General features: G+C 40.4%; 1 protein-coding gene across 3 annotated transcripts in view; it reads left to right on the plus strand.

Moving 5' to 3' along the window:
• cacna2d2a (calcium channel, voltage-dependent, alpha 2/delta subunit 2a) overlaps window positions 1-14,326 on the plus strand; it is a 157,187-nt gene that overhangs the window by 139,651 nt on the left and 3,210 nt on the right. For 2 of the 3 annotated variants that reach the window (XM_077602132.1, XM_077602134.1), the window contains 21 exons: window positions 300-349; window positions 3,119-3,208; window positions 3,288-3,356; window positions 4,712-4,786; window positions 5,115-5,189; window positions 5,263-5,334; window positions 5,408-5,479; window positions 5,574-5,635; window positions 6,854-6,930; window positions 8,498-8,512; window positions 9,891-9,951; window positions 10,175-10,272; window positions 10,718-10,808; window positions 11,607-11,669; window positions 11,809-11,912; window positions 11,995-12,093; window positions 12,172-12,263; window positions 12,476-12,523; window positions 12,594-12,665; window positions 13,373-13,525; window positions 13,621-13,673. In XM_077602132.1, the coding sequence (XP_077458258.1) occupies window positions 300-349; window positions 3,119-3,208; window positions 3,288-3,356; window positions 4,712-4,786; window positions 5,115-5,189; window positions 5,263-5,334; window positions 5,408-5,479; window positions 5,574-5,635; window positions 6,854-6,930; window positions 8,498-8,512; window positions 9,891-9,951; window positions 10,175-10,272; window positions 10,718-10,808; window positions 11,607-11,669; window positions 11,809-11,912; window positions 11,995-12,093; window positions 12,172-12,263; window positions 12,476-12,523; window positions 12,594-12,665; window positions 13,373-13,525; window positions 13,621-13,673 (1,591 nt within the window). The remainder of the gene's footprint in view (window positions 1-299; window positions 350-3,118; window positions 3,209-3,287; window positions 3,357-4,711; window positions 4,787-5,114; window positions 5,190-5,262; window positions 5,335-5,407; window positions 5,480-5,573; window positions 5,636-6,853; window positions 6,931-8,497; window positions 8,513-9,890; window positions 9,952-10,174; window positions 10,273-10,717; window positions 10,809-11,606; window positions 11,670-11,808; window positions 11,913-11,994; window positions 12,094-12,171; window positions 12,264-12,475; window positions 12,524-12,593; window positions 12,666-13,372; window positions 13,526-13,620; window positions 13,674-14,326) is intronic. The other variant, XM_077602133.1, reaches the window with a different exon arrangement.

Here is a 14,326-nt window from a genome sequence, read left to right on the forward strand (position 1 = left end):
GTGTGTGTATATATATATATATATATATATATATATATATGTATATATATATTTACCGCCGGTTTGACAAAAAAATGTACTTAAAAAATATCCCGTTCAAAAGTTGTTATACGGCGTACACAATTTGAAATGATCCAAAAACGTATAAAATACGGGAAAAACTATAAATTGGTATGAGATGAGGACAAGTTGTCATTAGGTATGTCCTTAAAATGTTCCGAAAAATGCCCCCCAAAAATCTGTGGCTGCACATGAGAATCTTTTTGAATTATAGTACTGATGCGGGATTTTATTTTCAGGGTACTACTTTGAAATCCCATCCATAGGAGCCATCCGAATCAACACCCAGGTGAGCAGTACACGATTACAATGCGACTTTACCAGAAGGAATGATGACTTTTGGAGAGGCTCATTTCCTTCTCTATTGGCTCAATGGTTACGACACAGTAATGTGCCTTGGGCCCTTTATAACGCAAAGTCTTCTCGGGTAAATGACTTTACAAGAAAATTAACGGCTTTTCACATCAATTAGACACTGACTTCTTTTCCAACAAGAGTTGCCTATTTTGCTTTGAAACAGCTATTTTTGGCAGATTTTTTCAGTCTTATTACCACGAAATATGTCCAAAGGTTTCGTAACATGAAAAATTTGTACCTAGAGGCATTTGTAAGTAGAGGTATGACTTTACACAAAAAATGTTTTAAGAAGCCATGCCTAAAATTGAGTAGAAAGTTGGCTATTTTGCTTTGAAACTACTGTTTTTGGCAGATTGATTCAGTCTTTTTACCCCAAAATATGTCCAAAGGTTTTGTAACCTGAAAAATTTGTACCTAGAGTGATTTGTAAGTAGAGGTATGACTTTACACAAAAAATGTTTTAAGAAGCCATGCCTAAAATTGAGTAGAAAGTTGGCTATTTTGCATTGAAACTGCTATTTTTGGCTGATTTCTTCAGTCTTTTTACCCCAAAATATGTCCAAATGTTTTGTAACCTGAAAAATTTGTACCTAGAGCGATTTGTAAGTAGAGGTATGACTTTATACAAAAAATGTTTTAAGAAGCCATGCCCAAAATTGAGAAGAAAGTTGGCTATTTTGCTTTGAAACAGCTATTTTTGGCTGATTTCTTCAGTCTTTTTAGCCTGGAATATGTCCAAATATTAAGCAAAATAAATTTTACTGTGATATTTTCCCAAATTAATGTCATTAATGTAACAAAAACATCATTTTCATGCTTCTAAAAATGTAGTTTGCCCAAGTTTTGATCACGTGATCAGATCAGAAACATCTTTAAATTTAACCCAATCAATAATCGCATATACAGGCAATGGATGGATAGCATATGTGGGCGGAGCATAAAGTCAAACACTGTGATTTGCCAAAAAAATGATCTCGGTTTGGCCTGCATGTTTTTATCAATACTTTATTTTAGTGTTCCAGATTTTTGTTTTTTTTAAGATTTTCCCTACAAAATATACCATTAATTTTTACATTTTCAATCAAACAAGAATTATTCTCTGCGTGAAGTCACCATTCTTATTCCGATCTTTGCTTTTGCATCCATAAGAACAAACCATAAAAATAATGTCTTCTAATCACCAAGCAGGTCCACTGTGAATTTCTACGTCTCCGTCCACAAATGTGTGCTATCTACCATTTTTACGTGCTCTAGATTGTCCTATCCAGGCGTAAAATTTCCCCTATAGCCCGTGAAAAGGTCTGGCTGTCGCCGTCCTGATGGAAAATCTCCCCGTGGAGCGTTTAAGGGGACTTTTATCGAGCTAATAATAGAATAGGTCACGCCTGTCAGCGTTTCCCGATTCGGCCGATGAAGGCAAACGGTCAGGAGCTTGACACCGACATGGACGTGGATTCGGATAGGACACGCCTCCACGTGTGTATTTCAAGGGTACATACGCAAAGGTCAAAAATTTACAATCATATTCCCATTTTTTTGCATTTACTGCACTGGGAATGCCTTTGTATCATTCTGTGGGAGGAAAAATATGGAAATGATGCCCATAGACTTTCAATGCGTTTTCACCGTAAAAATGGATTGGACATCTATCATCGTTAATTGCCGCTAATTCGTTAAGATCGGGATAGATCAGGGTCATTTTTGTCACGCGATAAAAGCAGACAATTTGCAGTGTAAAGTCGTCAACTGACAGACAGCCATGTTTTGTGGTCTGATGAAATTATGATATCTATGGACAAAACGTGAAGTCAATTTCAATGCTAACAATGTTTACTGAAGAGATTCCGATCTTTCACGAATGCAGTTGCCATCTTAACCTCTATTTTTGGGGGTCAGGGTATTCTCAATAAGGTATGCTCTCCATAAAAATATTCAATATTTGTTCAAAATGCCTCTAAATCAGGGGCGTCAGACTCGGGTTGGTTTGCGGGCCGCGTTAACATCAACTCGATTTCATGTGGGCCGGACCATTTTAGATATAATATTTAGATTTTTTTTTATAAATGGATTTAAAGAACTGGATTAAAAGCCCTGAATATTCCGTTTTTTTATAGCTCTAAAACAATGTTTATTTTAGCTTTTTTAAATATATTTTTAGATTTTACAAAATGATTTTTGAACTAAAAACACAGAAAAAAATGATTAAAAAATGACTATTGATTTAAAAGGGGGAAAATCAGGAAATTTAATATACATCTATACTCTTCATTTTAATTTGATCCTAAAACAGAAAGTCAGCACCCATGATTTACTTTCCCGGGCCACACAAAATGATGCGGCGGGCCAGATTTGGCCCCCGGGCCGCCACTTTGCTCACATGTACTCTAAATGAATGATGTTTTTTAACGATGGCTCGTTCATTTTTACTCCGAACGCTTCAGCAAAATTCACAAGGCGCCGTGGGAGTTTTGTCAAAATACCGGCGCTAACATAAAAGCCTCGGGGAGAAACGACCCTTTTGCACATGATGCCTTTGACGCCTGTTAATGTGTTTTTAATAGCTCCTTCATAATGATGAACTGTAGCCTTGAGTGGCTTTCTCCAAGTCAACCATCTCTCCTGGTTTTACCGATATTTGAACATGTCTTGTTTCAACACGGGAAAGCACGATAAAACTATTTATTTAATCTTGTGTTCTCAGGAGTACCTGGATGTCCTGGGACGACCCATGGTATTGGCTGGCTCCAAAGCCAAGCAGGTGCAGTGGACCAACGTTTATCAGGATGCTTTGGTGAGAGGAAAACATCGAAAGGATTTTACGCACTATCAACAAGTTTGGGGATCATTTTGTTTTATGTTTTGTTTTTTAGGGTTTAGGCCTGGTCATCACAGGGACCATGCCAGTCTTTAATCTTACTGCGGATAGTACAAGTGCGCAGGTACAGTATATGCGTTTCATTTCAAGTATGGAAATACAGTTTTTGGCTCTTAATGGATGATTCAATTACGATTTACAAAGCTAACAGCCTTAACTTGAAATAACTTCCATTTACTTCCTTTCTGAATGGTTTTTTTTTCTTACATTTTCTTATTTAGATTGGCATTTTTTATAAAGTTATTGATAGGTCATTTTTCCCTATTTTTTTCTATTTAAAAAACAAAGATGATTTCGCTTTGGTTTGCGAATCACCAATTTTATTACTAAATCATATTGGTACTTTTGGTAACTACTTAATTTCATTCTGATTGATCCACAAATAATTGAGGATTAGCCATTTTGGACAGCAATAAGAACAAAGCAAGTGAGATTTTGACCAATCGCAAGAGGCTGTCTAAAACCGTGTTAGCTAAACCAGAACCCTGTTGATCAATTGAATTGAATAATTGTATTGTCATTATACACTTATAATGAGATTTAAAGCTTTCACCACGTAGCCCAGAAATAACAACAACAAACAGACAAATAAATAAGAAATAAATAAGTTGTCCAAAGGAGATCAGCAGAGCCTTGTTCCGTCGGGAGTCCAGGATGAGGTCTATAGTCCGAGTCTATAGTAATGATAAATAAATAGTCAGTAATAGGAATAGATAAATAAGTGGTCAACATAATAAATAAGTAGCATAAGTAGTAGTAATAAGATTTGATTAGGTCCTAGGTACGGAACTCGTTGAGTATGGTGACAGTTCTTGAGAAGAAACTGTCCTTGAGTCAGTTTGTCTTGGCTGTTATGGTTCTGTAGCACCTTCCAGAAGGGCAGCAGGTTGAAGTGGTGGAAGCCGGGATGCATATTGTCTTTTATAATGGTCTCTGCCCTTCTAAGGCACCGGGATTAGTAGATGCTGGACAGGGTAGGTAGGGGGCAGTTGATGATCTTGTTTGTCTTGGCTGTTATGATCTATCTTTTATATTAGGGTTCATTTTATTCCAATGTGTTCGGACAATTGACATACTAATCCAGATGGTTTTATTGTTCCAGTTAAAATGGGTTCACTAGCGTTTTCAAATTAGCCCTGGCCTGCGTAGCGCTAACAACTGAGCCCCTTCATGACACCAGCGCCCTTTTGAGGTGGTTAGCTGACACTACCAACCACCTTCTGTCGTTACCACTTCATCCATTTTTCAGCATCCTTTAGCCCAGTATTTATTTAAGCTTATCACCGGAGCGTAAAGCAGTGGAACAGATAGGAGCGATAAAAGCTAAAGTAGGAGCTAATCAGATGCTGGTCCGTAGTGAGAACTTGAAATCTCTCCTTCAGGCTCAGAGTAATACCAGGCGTTTTCTACCTTTTATAGAACCAGCTTATCCTGGGAGTCATGGGCGTGGACATCGCCATCAACGAGATCAAAAAGAAGACGCCGACTTATCGAGTAAGCATGACGGACAACCAAACACTTTATATCCGAACCAAACACTTTATATTCGGAGCTAACGGTTAGGGATGGGCCTGTTGGTTTTCGAGTTTGACAAGCATTTTAGGTTCATATGGAATATTATATATATAATTTATACAACACGCGTATTTATATTTATTCATTTATTTATTTATTAACTTATTTATTACCTATTTATGTCTAAAATGTATTTTTCTGTGTCTGTATTCTCACCCTCTTGCTACTGTGACAGTGAAATTTCCCGAATACGGGATGAATAAAGTTATCTAATCTAATTAACATTTCTTAATGTTATGACACTCAGCTAGGAGCCAATGGTTACACCTTTGCGACCGATCCAAATGGTTACGTACTGCTACATCCCAACCTGCAACCGAAGGTGCGTTTCTACGTTCTGTATAGGACTGATACGGTCTTGGGTTTTCGTTTTTTAAGACTTTGTTCTCGCTCAGATTATCAACTTCAGGGAACCCGTCACACTGGACTTTCTCGATGCAGAACTGGAGGACAACAACAAGGAAGAGGTACGTCTTAGCCTTTTTTCCGCTTATTTCGAGGGTCGGCAACATGTTTTTTTTCCGTCAATTCCCTCATCAGATCCGAAGACAAATGATCGATGGGAAATCCGGGCAGAGGAAAATCAAGACGCTCATTAAGTCGGTTGATGAGGCAAGTCGTCAGCGCGCCGATACTTGGTCCAAAATGCTTTTTGGCCAATTACCAGAGGTTTCCGTCCTTGTGACATTTTTGTGGCGTTCCGCAGAGGTACATCGACGAAGCCATGCGAACATATACGTGGACGCCGGTGGACGGCACAGACTACAGGTAGGCCGTAAATCTGCGCTTTGTACTTCCTTCATTCTGTACGTACATAATTAAATCTTTTTTTGTTCGACAAGGACGCCGCAAAACCAGATGTTTGCGAGTTGTGTCGACTGCACTTTGCTCAATTTCCAATCCGCAATCACATAAAAATGCAGTTTTTAAGTCACTCACTACTATTGGCGGTGACTGGTGCCCAGCTCATTTGGATAGGGAAGGCTGGCAGCGATTTTTTTTCTGGGCGTCCATCACTGTCAATATTTGGTTTTTAGTTGATCCGATTTTAACTCATAAGTGGAACAATATGGTCAGGAACCAATTGAGTGTACCCATACCAATGTGTACGTTTTTCTCGTATTTTATACGTTTTTTGATCATTTCAAATTGTATAACAACTTTTGTAGGGGATTTTTTTTAAGTAATTTTTTTGTAAAACCGATCCCGTTTTACCCATTTCGGCTCGAATCCGGACATGCCTAATGACAATTTGTCTTAATCTCATACCAATTTATAGATTTTCCCGTATTTTATACATTTTTGGATCATTTCAAATTGTGTACGCCGTATAACAACTTTTGTATGGGATTTTTTTGAAGTACATTTTTTTTGTCAAACCGGCGGCTCTAATCCGGATCGTTTCAGTCACTGGTAGCAGACGAAAACGTCATCATCGACCGCTAATATTTTCATAATATGCGTACTTGCATTCCTTTTCACCCGTCCACCTTTTCACTATATAAATATAGCGTGTCAGTAAGCAATGTACCCAAACAGTCAAGCTGTTAGCGTCATACAGCGACATCTACAGAGTCTTGAATTTAATGCACCGGCTAATTGGGCACCCCGTCCACTTTGTAGAAAATTTTAGACTTTTACGTGCGCCCTATGTGAGTAAATATGTGCCTGTTGCATTTATACGTTTTTTATCGCTAAATAAGGGGAATTTCAATCATTAATAAGGGGTTGACAGGTATGCATACCCCACCTAGTGCTCGTGGTTGGCTCAGATAGGCTCCAGCACCCCAGAAAATGATTGCATGTATAAAAGAGTGGATTAATTTTCTTCTACATGAGCAATGAGTGGACCTACTTGCTTTGTGAACACGTAAGAGGATGACATGCTAATGTTGCTATATTTAGCATTTAGATGTAATGGAATCAAGTGTTTCAATACACTGTCACGCTGTTTCTAATGTTTGTACATCTGCCTAACTATCTCAGTCTAGGGTTGGTACTGCCCACTTATAGTGAGAGCCATATCAAAGCCAATCTTAGCGACCAGATCCTGCAGGTGCAATGTAAGTAGTCGCTGACCACCAACGCCGGACCACCTTCTTTCTCCTCTCTCTTTCTTTCCGACCCCTTTCACTCTCGTGGGTCTTAATTCCGACATCATCGTAGGGACCGCTTTTTTCTCCCTCCTCGTCTTCCTCCTCCTTAATCGGCTGGATCCAATCTGTGAACCCCCCCTTCCTCCTCCTTCCTCCCCCCCTTCCCCATTCTGTGCTGTAAAAACAAATGTAAAAAAAACGGTGATGTTTTTTCTTCGCTCTGGCTGAAGACAAAAACAAACTGAAAAGATAGAAAGGTGAAAGCGATGTGACACTGGTGAAAATAATGGTGACTTTATACTATTATTTTTTTAAATTTTTATTTTTTTATTTTTTTGCCAAATGCTCTCGCCTCTTCTCCACCGAGAAATGATTCTGAAGCGTGTTTGTTCCATTTTTTTGGGGGGTGGATTGTGAAAAGACGCATGTTTTTCACCTCCTTATGCTGTTTACTATCATTTTCTTTCCCTTCTGTTGAGTGTGTGTGTGGGTGTGTGTATGTGTGTGTGTGTGTGGGTGTGTGTGTGAGCTTTGGAATCATTCAGCACATAAACTCCCACAAGGCCCGTGGGCTGCTCATGTGTGGGAGTTTGGGTTTTTCTTCGGTCCAAATGGGGACACATTGTTGTCTTTCTCATTTTTTCTTTGTTTTAATTTCTGGTGATAATTTTTCACTAATTGTCTTTTTTTCTGTTTTTTCTCATTTGCGCCAGCAAATAAGATGTTTGGTCTTCATTTCTTTGAAGCGGGGTACACGCTTGTTTTTTATATTCGCCGATCCCACTTGCTTGTTTAGAATCACAAGACAATTGTTGCGCTGTTAAAAATATTCTACACACTTACAAGAAATGCAATCTCGTCTATTAGGATTCAACAGCCGTTTCCGGCCACCATAAAAAAATTCAACTCTATACGTTGCACGGTTTGGACAAACGTAGCGAGAGAATCTTAACATACACACACATATATCCAGAAATCACGCTTTATAAAGATAATAGATTACAATTTTCAGCCCGGTATTTTTTAAGCAAATCATTATTGACAATTTAGCCGTAACATACACCCCACTACAGGACAATAGTTTAGGATAATCTTTCAAATAATAACCTGACTTTGGAGCTCAAAACTTTGACAAATTTTCAATAATTAATTACCCATTGACGTTTGTGACTCAAGATTGTAAATATCAACTTAATTCAGCATTTTCCTTGAACATTTTCCAAACAACTCACAAAAAAATAAAATCCCTCTCAATGCACACCCCGCCAAAATAAAACTGACGAAAATACTTTCCCGCCTCCATAACCGTTTTTGACAACTTTGATCGTAAATGCTCAATTCCATGTGTGTATCCCGCTTTACTTGTCTCCTTTGAACTCAATGGTTTCTTTTAATTTTTTTCAAGGACACAATATTTTTATTCAAAGAACCAATTGAATAAAATATTGTCTGTGACCCTTCCTCCACCCCAAAAACCCCTTCCTACCCGAACCCCTGTTTCTTTTCTTGCTCCTTCTATGATGGATCCACACAGTGTCATACATCCATGGCAAGTATACTCCATCTCGGTCCACGATCCACCATCCCTGTACCTCTACTTCCTCCCTCATCCCGAACCCCCCACCCCCAACACCTCCTCTCCACCTCCATCCAAACCCCCTGCCTGCCTGCCTTTTGGTCCTTCCCGTCTTTCCCTCCAGGACCTCCTCCTTCTACTTTTAACCTCACCCATCCTGACATGACCAAAAAAAGCCCCGTTCCCGTCTACCGCGGAAACCCGGAAAAGGACTAGAGATGTTCCCGTTCCTGCTGTTGATGTTTTTCACCTCCACTTTTGCATCCTCTCTTCTCTGACACATTTATTCCTTCTAATCTCACTCATCTAGCAATGCTCTAGCTAACATTCTAGCATCGCAACAGCTAGATCATTTGTTGATCCCTATTTAATCAACTCTAGTCATACATCTCAACAATTAGTGAGTAGGCCATGACAATGGTGACTAATTTTTCATCGTGACAGATTGTGATTAATTGTACTCTGTATGATAATGAATTGAGTTTGGGTATTTAGCCCCACCCCCATTTAAAAAAAATACAAAGTCAAAAGAAATGACTTATAAAGCAGATTGGATAGAAATTTTGACGCAGAATTTGTTTAGCCAAAAAATGACAGTGCCGTAGCAATTTTAGAAACACAAAAGGGCCAAGCTTTGTCGTCCCCCCGTCTCAGATTTCAGCTCAATGTTGTCGTCCCTTTCTACAACCCCTGTCTCCATCAGCTTGTCTTCCTCACCCCTTCTCGCCACACCCTTGACTCCCCCTCAGACCGCCAGACGCATGGTCCAAAGCATCCTCAGCGAGCCCCGAACTTGGATGGTGCACGGCATTGTGGGCGGAGACTCCCTGGGCACCTCATTGGTCGATCGAACCCACCAGTGTGGCATTGAGATTCAATTGCCTCAGCGTTGCCCCTCTGCATGCCCTTCACAATGCAATGCACTTCCTGCGATTACACCCCTGGCAGTCTGAGGGGCGACTACCCCCCATCAGGACCCCTGCAACCGTTGGCCACGTTGATGCCTGCCTGACCTTTCTTCGAAGTAGCATGGGTCTGAGAAGTCGCTTCCTGACGCTACACCAAGTCACTTCTCAGATGTCCCAAACTTGATGTATTGATTCCTCTCTGATAAACGATTATTTTTCAAAAAATAACAAAACAAAACACGCAAAAATTGTCCATTGAGGTCAGGTGGTTTTTAAGGTGTCACATTGGCTAACACTAATGTTTCCCATGATTCCTCAACGCTGCTATGGTAAAATTTTCGTTGTGTACACCCCCGACAGCTTCAACTCCCGGGTCCCCGTATCCCTCAGGTCCCCAAAACCCTTCCCCCCTTCCTGGGTAATCTTCCCCCTTTCTGTTGCAGATTTTGAGTCACTGCTGCCAAACAGTTTTGAATCCGAAGGACATATATTCATTGCTCCCAGGTAGCCTTGTGTGAAACGCTCCTTCTTGTCATAATTGCGCCACACCTCATCCAGGAGTGCTTTTGTTTTCGTCGTGTGTTTGTGTGTGGGTGTTACATCGTACGGTTTTCGCGCTGAGTTCACCCTGGTCGTACCCAAGTGCATGTTCCAGCTGCATGATTTTATCTTAGGTCTTAAATGTGTCAAGCGGGTTGAAGCAGTCTTGGATTTTTCTGCTCCTCAGGGAATACTGCAACGATCTGGAGTTGTCGAGCAACAATACGGAATTCTTGCTCAACTTCATTGCCCTCATGGAGAAAGTGACTCCCGACTCCAAGCAATGTCAGTTTCATTCTACTTCTTTGCTATTTTGATCTAGAAAATTTGCTGACCGTATTTTTCAGACAATACGCCGCACTGGCTAAACAATGCACAGTGAAAAGTGGAAAACAAAATCCTTTATATAAGTCGCACTGGAGTACAAGTCACATTTTTAGGATGGTAGATTTTTTACTGGATCACAAACCAGTAAATAAACAGAGTAACAATAGTAAAAATGAATAACAACAGGCCAAATAGGCATTAAAAATGAACAAACATTATTACGCTAAAATCCTCATAAGCCAAACCCCTGAAATTACATCAGCACCTGTGCAGTAGAACATCCAAACTATTTGAAAACAAAGCCCATTTTTTTCTGTCTTTTAACAATAGCCCACCCTTGAAATTCATGTTGTGGATTCTCTTTCTGTGGAAATCAATAATTATGTTCTGTCATACTGTGTAGGTGACAATTTACTCCTTCACAACCTGATTTTGGACACAGGCGTCATCAGGCAGCTGGTAGACAAAGTGTGGAAGAGTAAAGATTTGAATACGTGAGTACTGAGTCAGCATGATCGTCAATTCTGGTTGTGACATCACAACCCAGCACATCCCAATAGTTTGTAAGGCTGATTAAAAAGGTCTTGCGGTTGATCTTTAAAATATCAGCCTTGATACCTGCGTAATGTCTATCTCATGCCATTATTGCACCCTGGTGAAAACTAGACCCCTACGGACACACTTCCTGGTTGTACTGCTCACGTGACTTCCTTTTTCAATTCGTCCACGGGCAAGCAACACCCTTTCGGAATGTGCAACCCAGCAGACTATCCTTGCAATTCATATGATTCGTTCTTAAGATTTTCCCTTCAAAGTAACACATTTGGACTCCCTATTAAAACCATGAATATGGAGGTAAAATTGTGAATTGGGGGCGTCTTATACGAGAGAAATTTTAAAATTCAACGATTTTAAGGCCATTTTAAGGGTACGGCTTTTACGCAGAGGCTTATATGTGAGAAAATACGGTAACACATTTGTACTCCCTATTAAAACCATGAATATGGAGGTGAAAATGGTGAATCAGGGGGCGTCTTATACGAGAGAAATTGTAAAATTCAACGATTTTACGGCAATTTTAAGGGTACGGCTTATACGCGAAGACGGCCAATATGCGAGAAAATACGGTAAATGTCAGATATATTCATTTAAACGGGCTATGAACGCTCATGTTTCCGTCAATCATTCGGCCGGCGTTTAGAATTAGATTGAAAGTCTAACGCCGTCAATGTTAGCCAATGAGTTAAAGGATATCTTTTTAAAGGGTTCATGACTTCTCATTGTGTGTTAAGATATGGCTTTCTGGCTGTATTTGCTGCCACGGACGGAGGAATTACACGAGTATTTCCCAACAAGTAAGAGCCATTCTTATCGGGGCTTTGTTGTTGTTTTAATGCTTTTGAATGCCTGCCTTTTAAAGTCTAATCACTTCGATAAGGAGGAGGCGCTGCGCTGGCGCCGGAAGAGATTTACAGCTCTCTCTTAAAACGTTAGGGCCGCGGAAAGCTGGGAGGAAGACCCCGAGCCGTTTAACGCCAGCTATTACCGCCGCAGTCTCGACAACAAGGGCTACATCTTCAGAGCGCCTTATCGAACAGGTGAGTGATTCTCCCGTGGCGTATTTTACATCAAGTGGACTTTCTTAGTTCACTCACGGGTTTTTTTGGGGGGGAATCGTAGCCAGAGACGAGATCCTCAACCCGGAAAATGACACCATTGGGATCTTGGTCAGTACGGCGGTGGACATTACAGTCGGAGGGAAGACCATCAAACCGGCAGGTGCGTTGATATGGAACGGGGCGGGGCTTTGAGTTGGAAGATCATTACGGTAATGGTTTTGTTTGGCTAATTTGGCAGTGGTCGGGGTTAAACTGGATCTGGAAGCCTGGGTGGATAAGTTCAAGATTCTGGCCAGTAACCACACGGACAGCCGACACGGGCCTAACGCGGTAAATAATGACCGGCTGTTTGGCAAAGTGCCATTTGGGGGGCGGAGTTTGCGAAAGGTTCATTGATGCCTTTACTGCATGTTAGCATGGGCAATGATGGAAGTTTGGAATATCATCAAAAGTCAACAAGAACATTAGCGTTGGCATTTATTGTACATGTTTTACTTTCTATTTTGTTCCCTCATCTCATGTTTCTTCTTTGTTTGGGTCAGTGTGGACCCAACAGGGCCTGTGAGATGGATTGCGAAGCCAACAATGATGTGAGTGGCCATTTTATCTCGTCTGTAACTGTTTCTCCATCTCACGGTCAACGTTTACATTTGACCACAGGACCTCCTGTGCTACCTGATAGACGACGGCGGCTTTTTGATCATGTCCAATCAGAAGGATGACTGGAACAAGGTAGGCATTTCCACCCGTCGCAGGTGGTGACGGTATTTTCTCGCAGATATGCCATATTTGTCGCCAAAAAAATAATGACTGAATCGAGGGTATGGCTTATATGCGCACAAATTAGACTTGACGTTCACGAAATTGCAAGGTGATAAGGACGAAACGGCATGACACAAGACAATGTGACCGATACGGTCATTTTTTTCAAGATAGAGAAAAGATAAACAGATTAAATGCTAAACAAAATTTATTTTGACGTCTATGAATGTAATTTCAAGAAGAAAAAAAAAACGGATCTTGCATAAAAACCTAACTTGTGCCTGCCATTGCCATTTTACCTAGGGATGACGAACTAGACCGCTACGGACACACTTTCTAGTTGTACTGCTCACGTGACTTCCTTTTTGAATTTGTGGATGTGCAGACAACACTCTTTTCGGAATGTGGTATCCAGAAATCAATTTATACAGTATCTCAGAAATAGCACGTGCGATAATTTTTCTTAAGATTTTCCCTTCAAAGTAACACATTTGTACTCCCTATTAAAACCATGACTACGAAAGTGAAAATTGTGAATCAGGGGGCGGCTTATACGAGAGAAATTGTAAAATTCAATGATTTTAAGGCCATTTTAAGGGTGCGGCTTATACGAGGAGGCAGCTAATATGCGAGAAAATATGGTAATCCATCTCCTGACTTCACATGTTCCCCTTCAGGTGGGCATGTTCTTCAGCGAAGTGGACCCGTCCTTGATGTACGCGCTGTATAACAACTCCTTCTACAACCGCAAGCAGTCGTTTGATTATCAGTCGGTGTGCGAGCGCATGCCCATGAGTGAAGCCGGGGCAGCTCGGAAAGGAGTCTTTGTGGTACTAAAAACATTTATTTGGAGAATGATCACATTTACTGATTAGAAAATGTTACCATGTCATCCTTTCCCATCTATTCCTTGTCACGTCTGCAGCCCACGATAGCCGATTTTCTGAACCTGGCGTGGTGGTCGTCTGCAGCTGCGTGGTAAGTTCGGTTTCCTTTGCAGCTTTTGGAGTAGATTTCATTCATTGTGTGGGTGCGTCTAAATTCAATTGGACGTACTTGCAACAAAATACATGTAATGTTACCCCAAAATGAATTGGAAATGACCTACACATGCCGTAAAATGAAGAAAGTAAAACCCCAAATTAACAGGTGACTTAAAACCGGACACGAAATCAATTAAGTTAGTGACCAGGGAATGCACCAAAACCAAGACAAAGTAACCCAAAAATAAACAAAATTTCCAGACACAGTATGTGTATGAGATTGAGTTTGATTTATTTAACAAGAGACAGCACATATTAATATGAATTAAATTGAATACATGGCAACGTGCTCGTAACATAACATAGACAAATTTAAATGAACTTGGATTACAATGCAGACATACTCAAAAAGAAGTTTAATCTAACCTTAAACTAAACTTAATTCTAATTTTGTTTTAAATTTTGATACCTTACTTCTCCCGGGTCGGCTCTATTTGCCCCGCCTCCACACTGACTTTCAGATGCTACCTATTGAGTGTTGTTTGCTTTTGTATTCCCTTCAAAATTTCTGAAAATGATGCACACAAATGTCCTCACAATAGGATAATGCACGACCACTTGCCAACGAGAAGTAGTATATACTCCTCT

The sequence above is a fragment of the Stigmatopora argus genome, chromosome 6 (assembly GCF_051989625.1).
Source record: "Stigmatopora argus isolate UIUO_Sarg chromosome 6, RoL_Sarg_1.0, whole genome shotgun sequence".
Taxonomy (NCBI): Eukaryota; Metazoa; Chordata; class Actinopteri; order Syngnathiformes; family Syngnathidae; genus Stigmatopora; species Stigmatopora argus.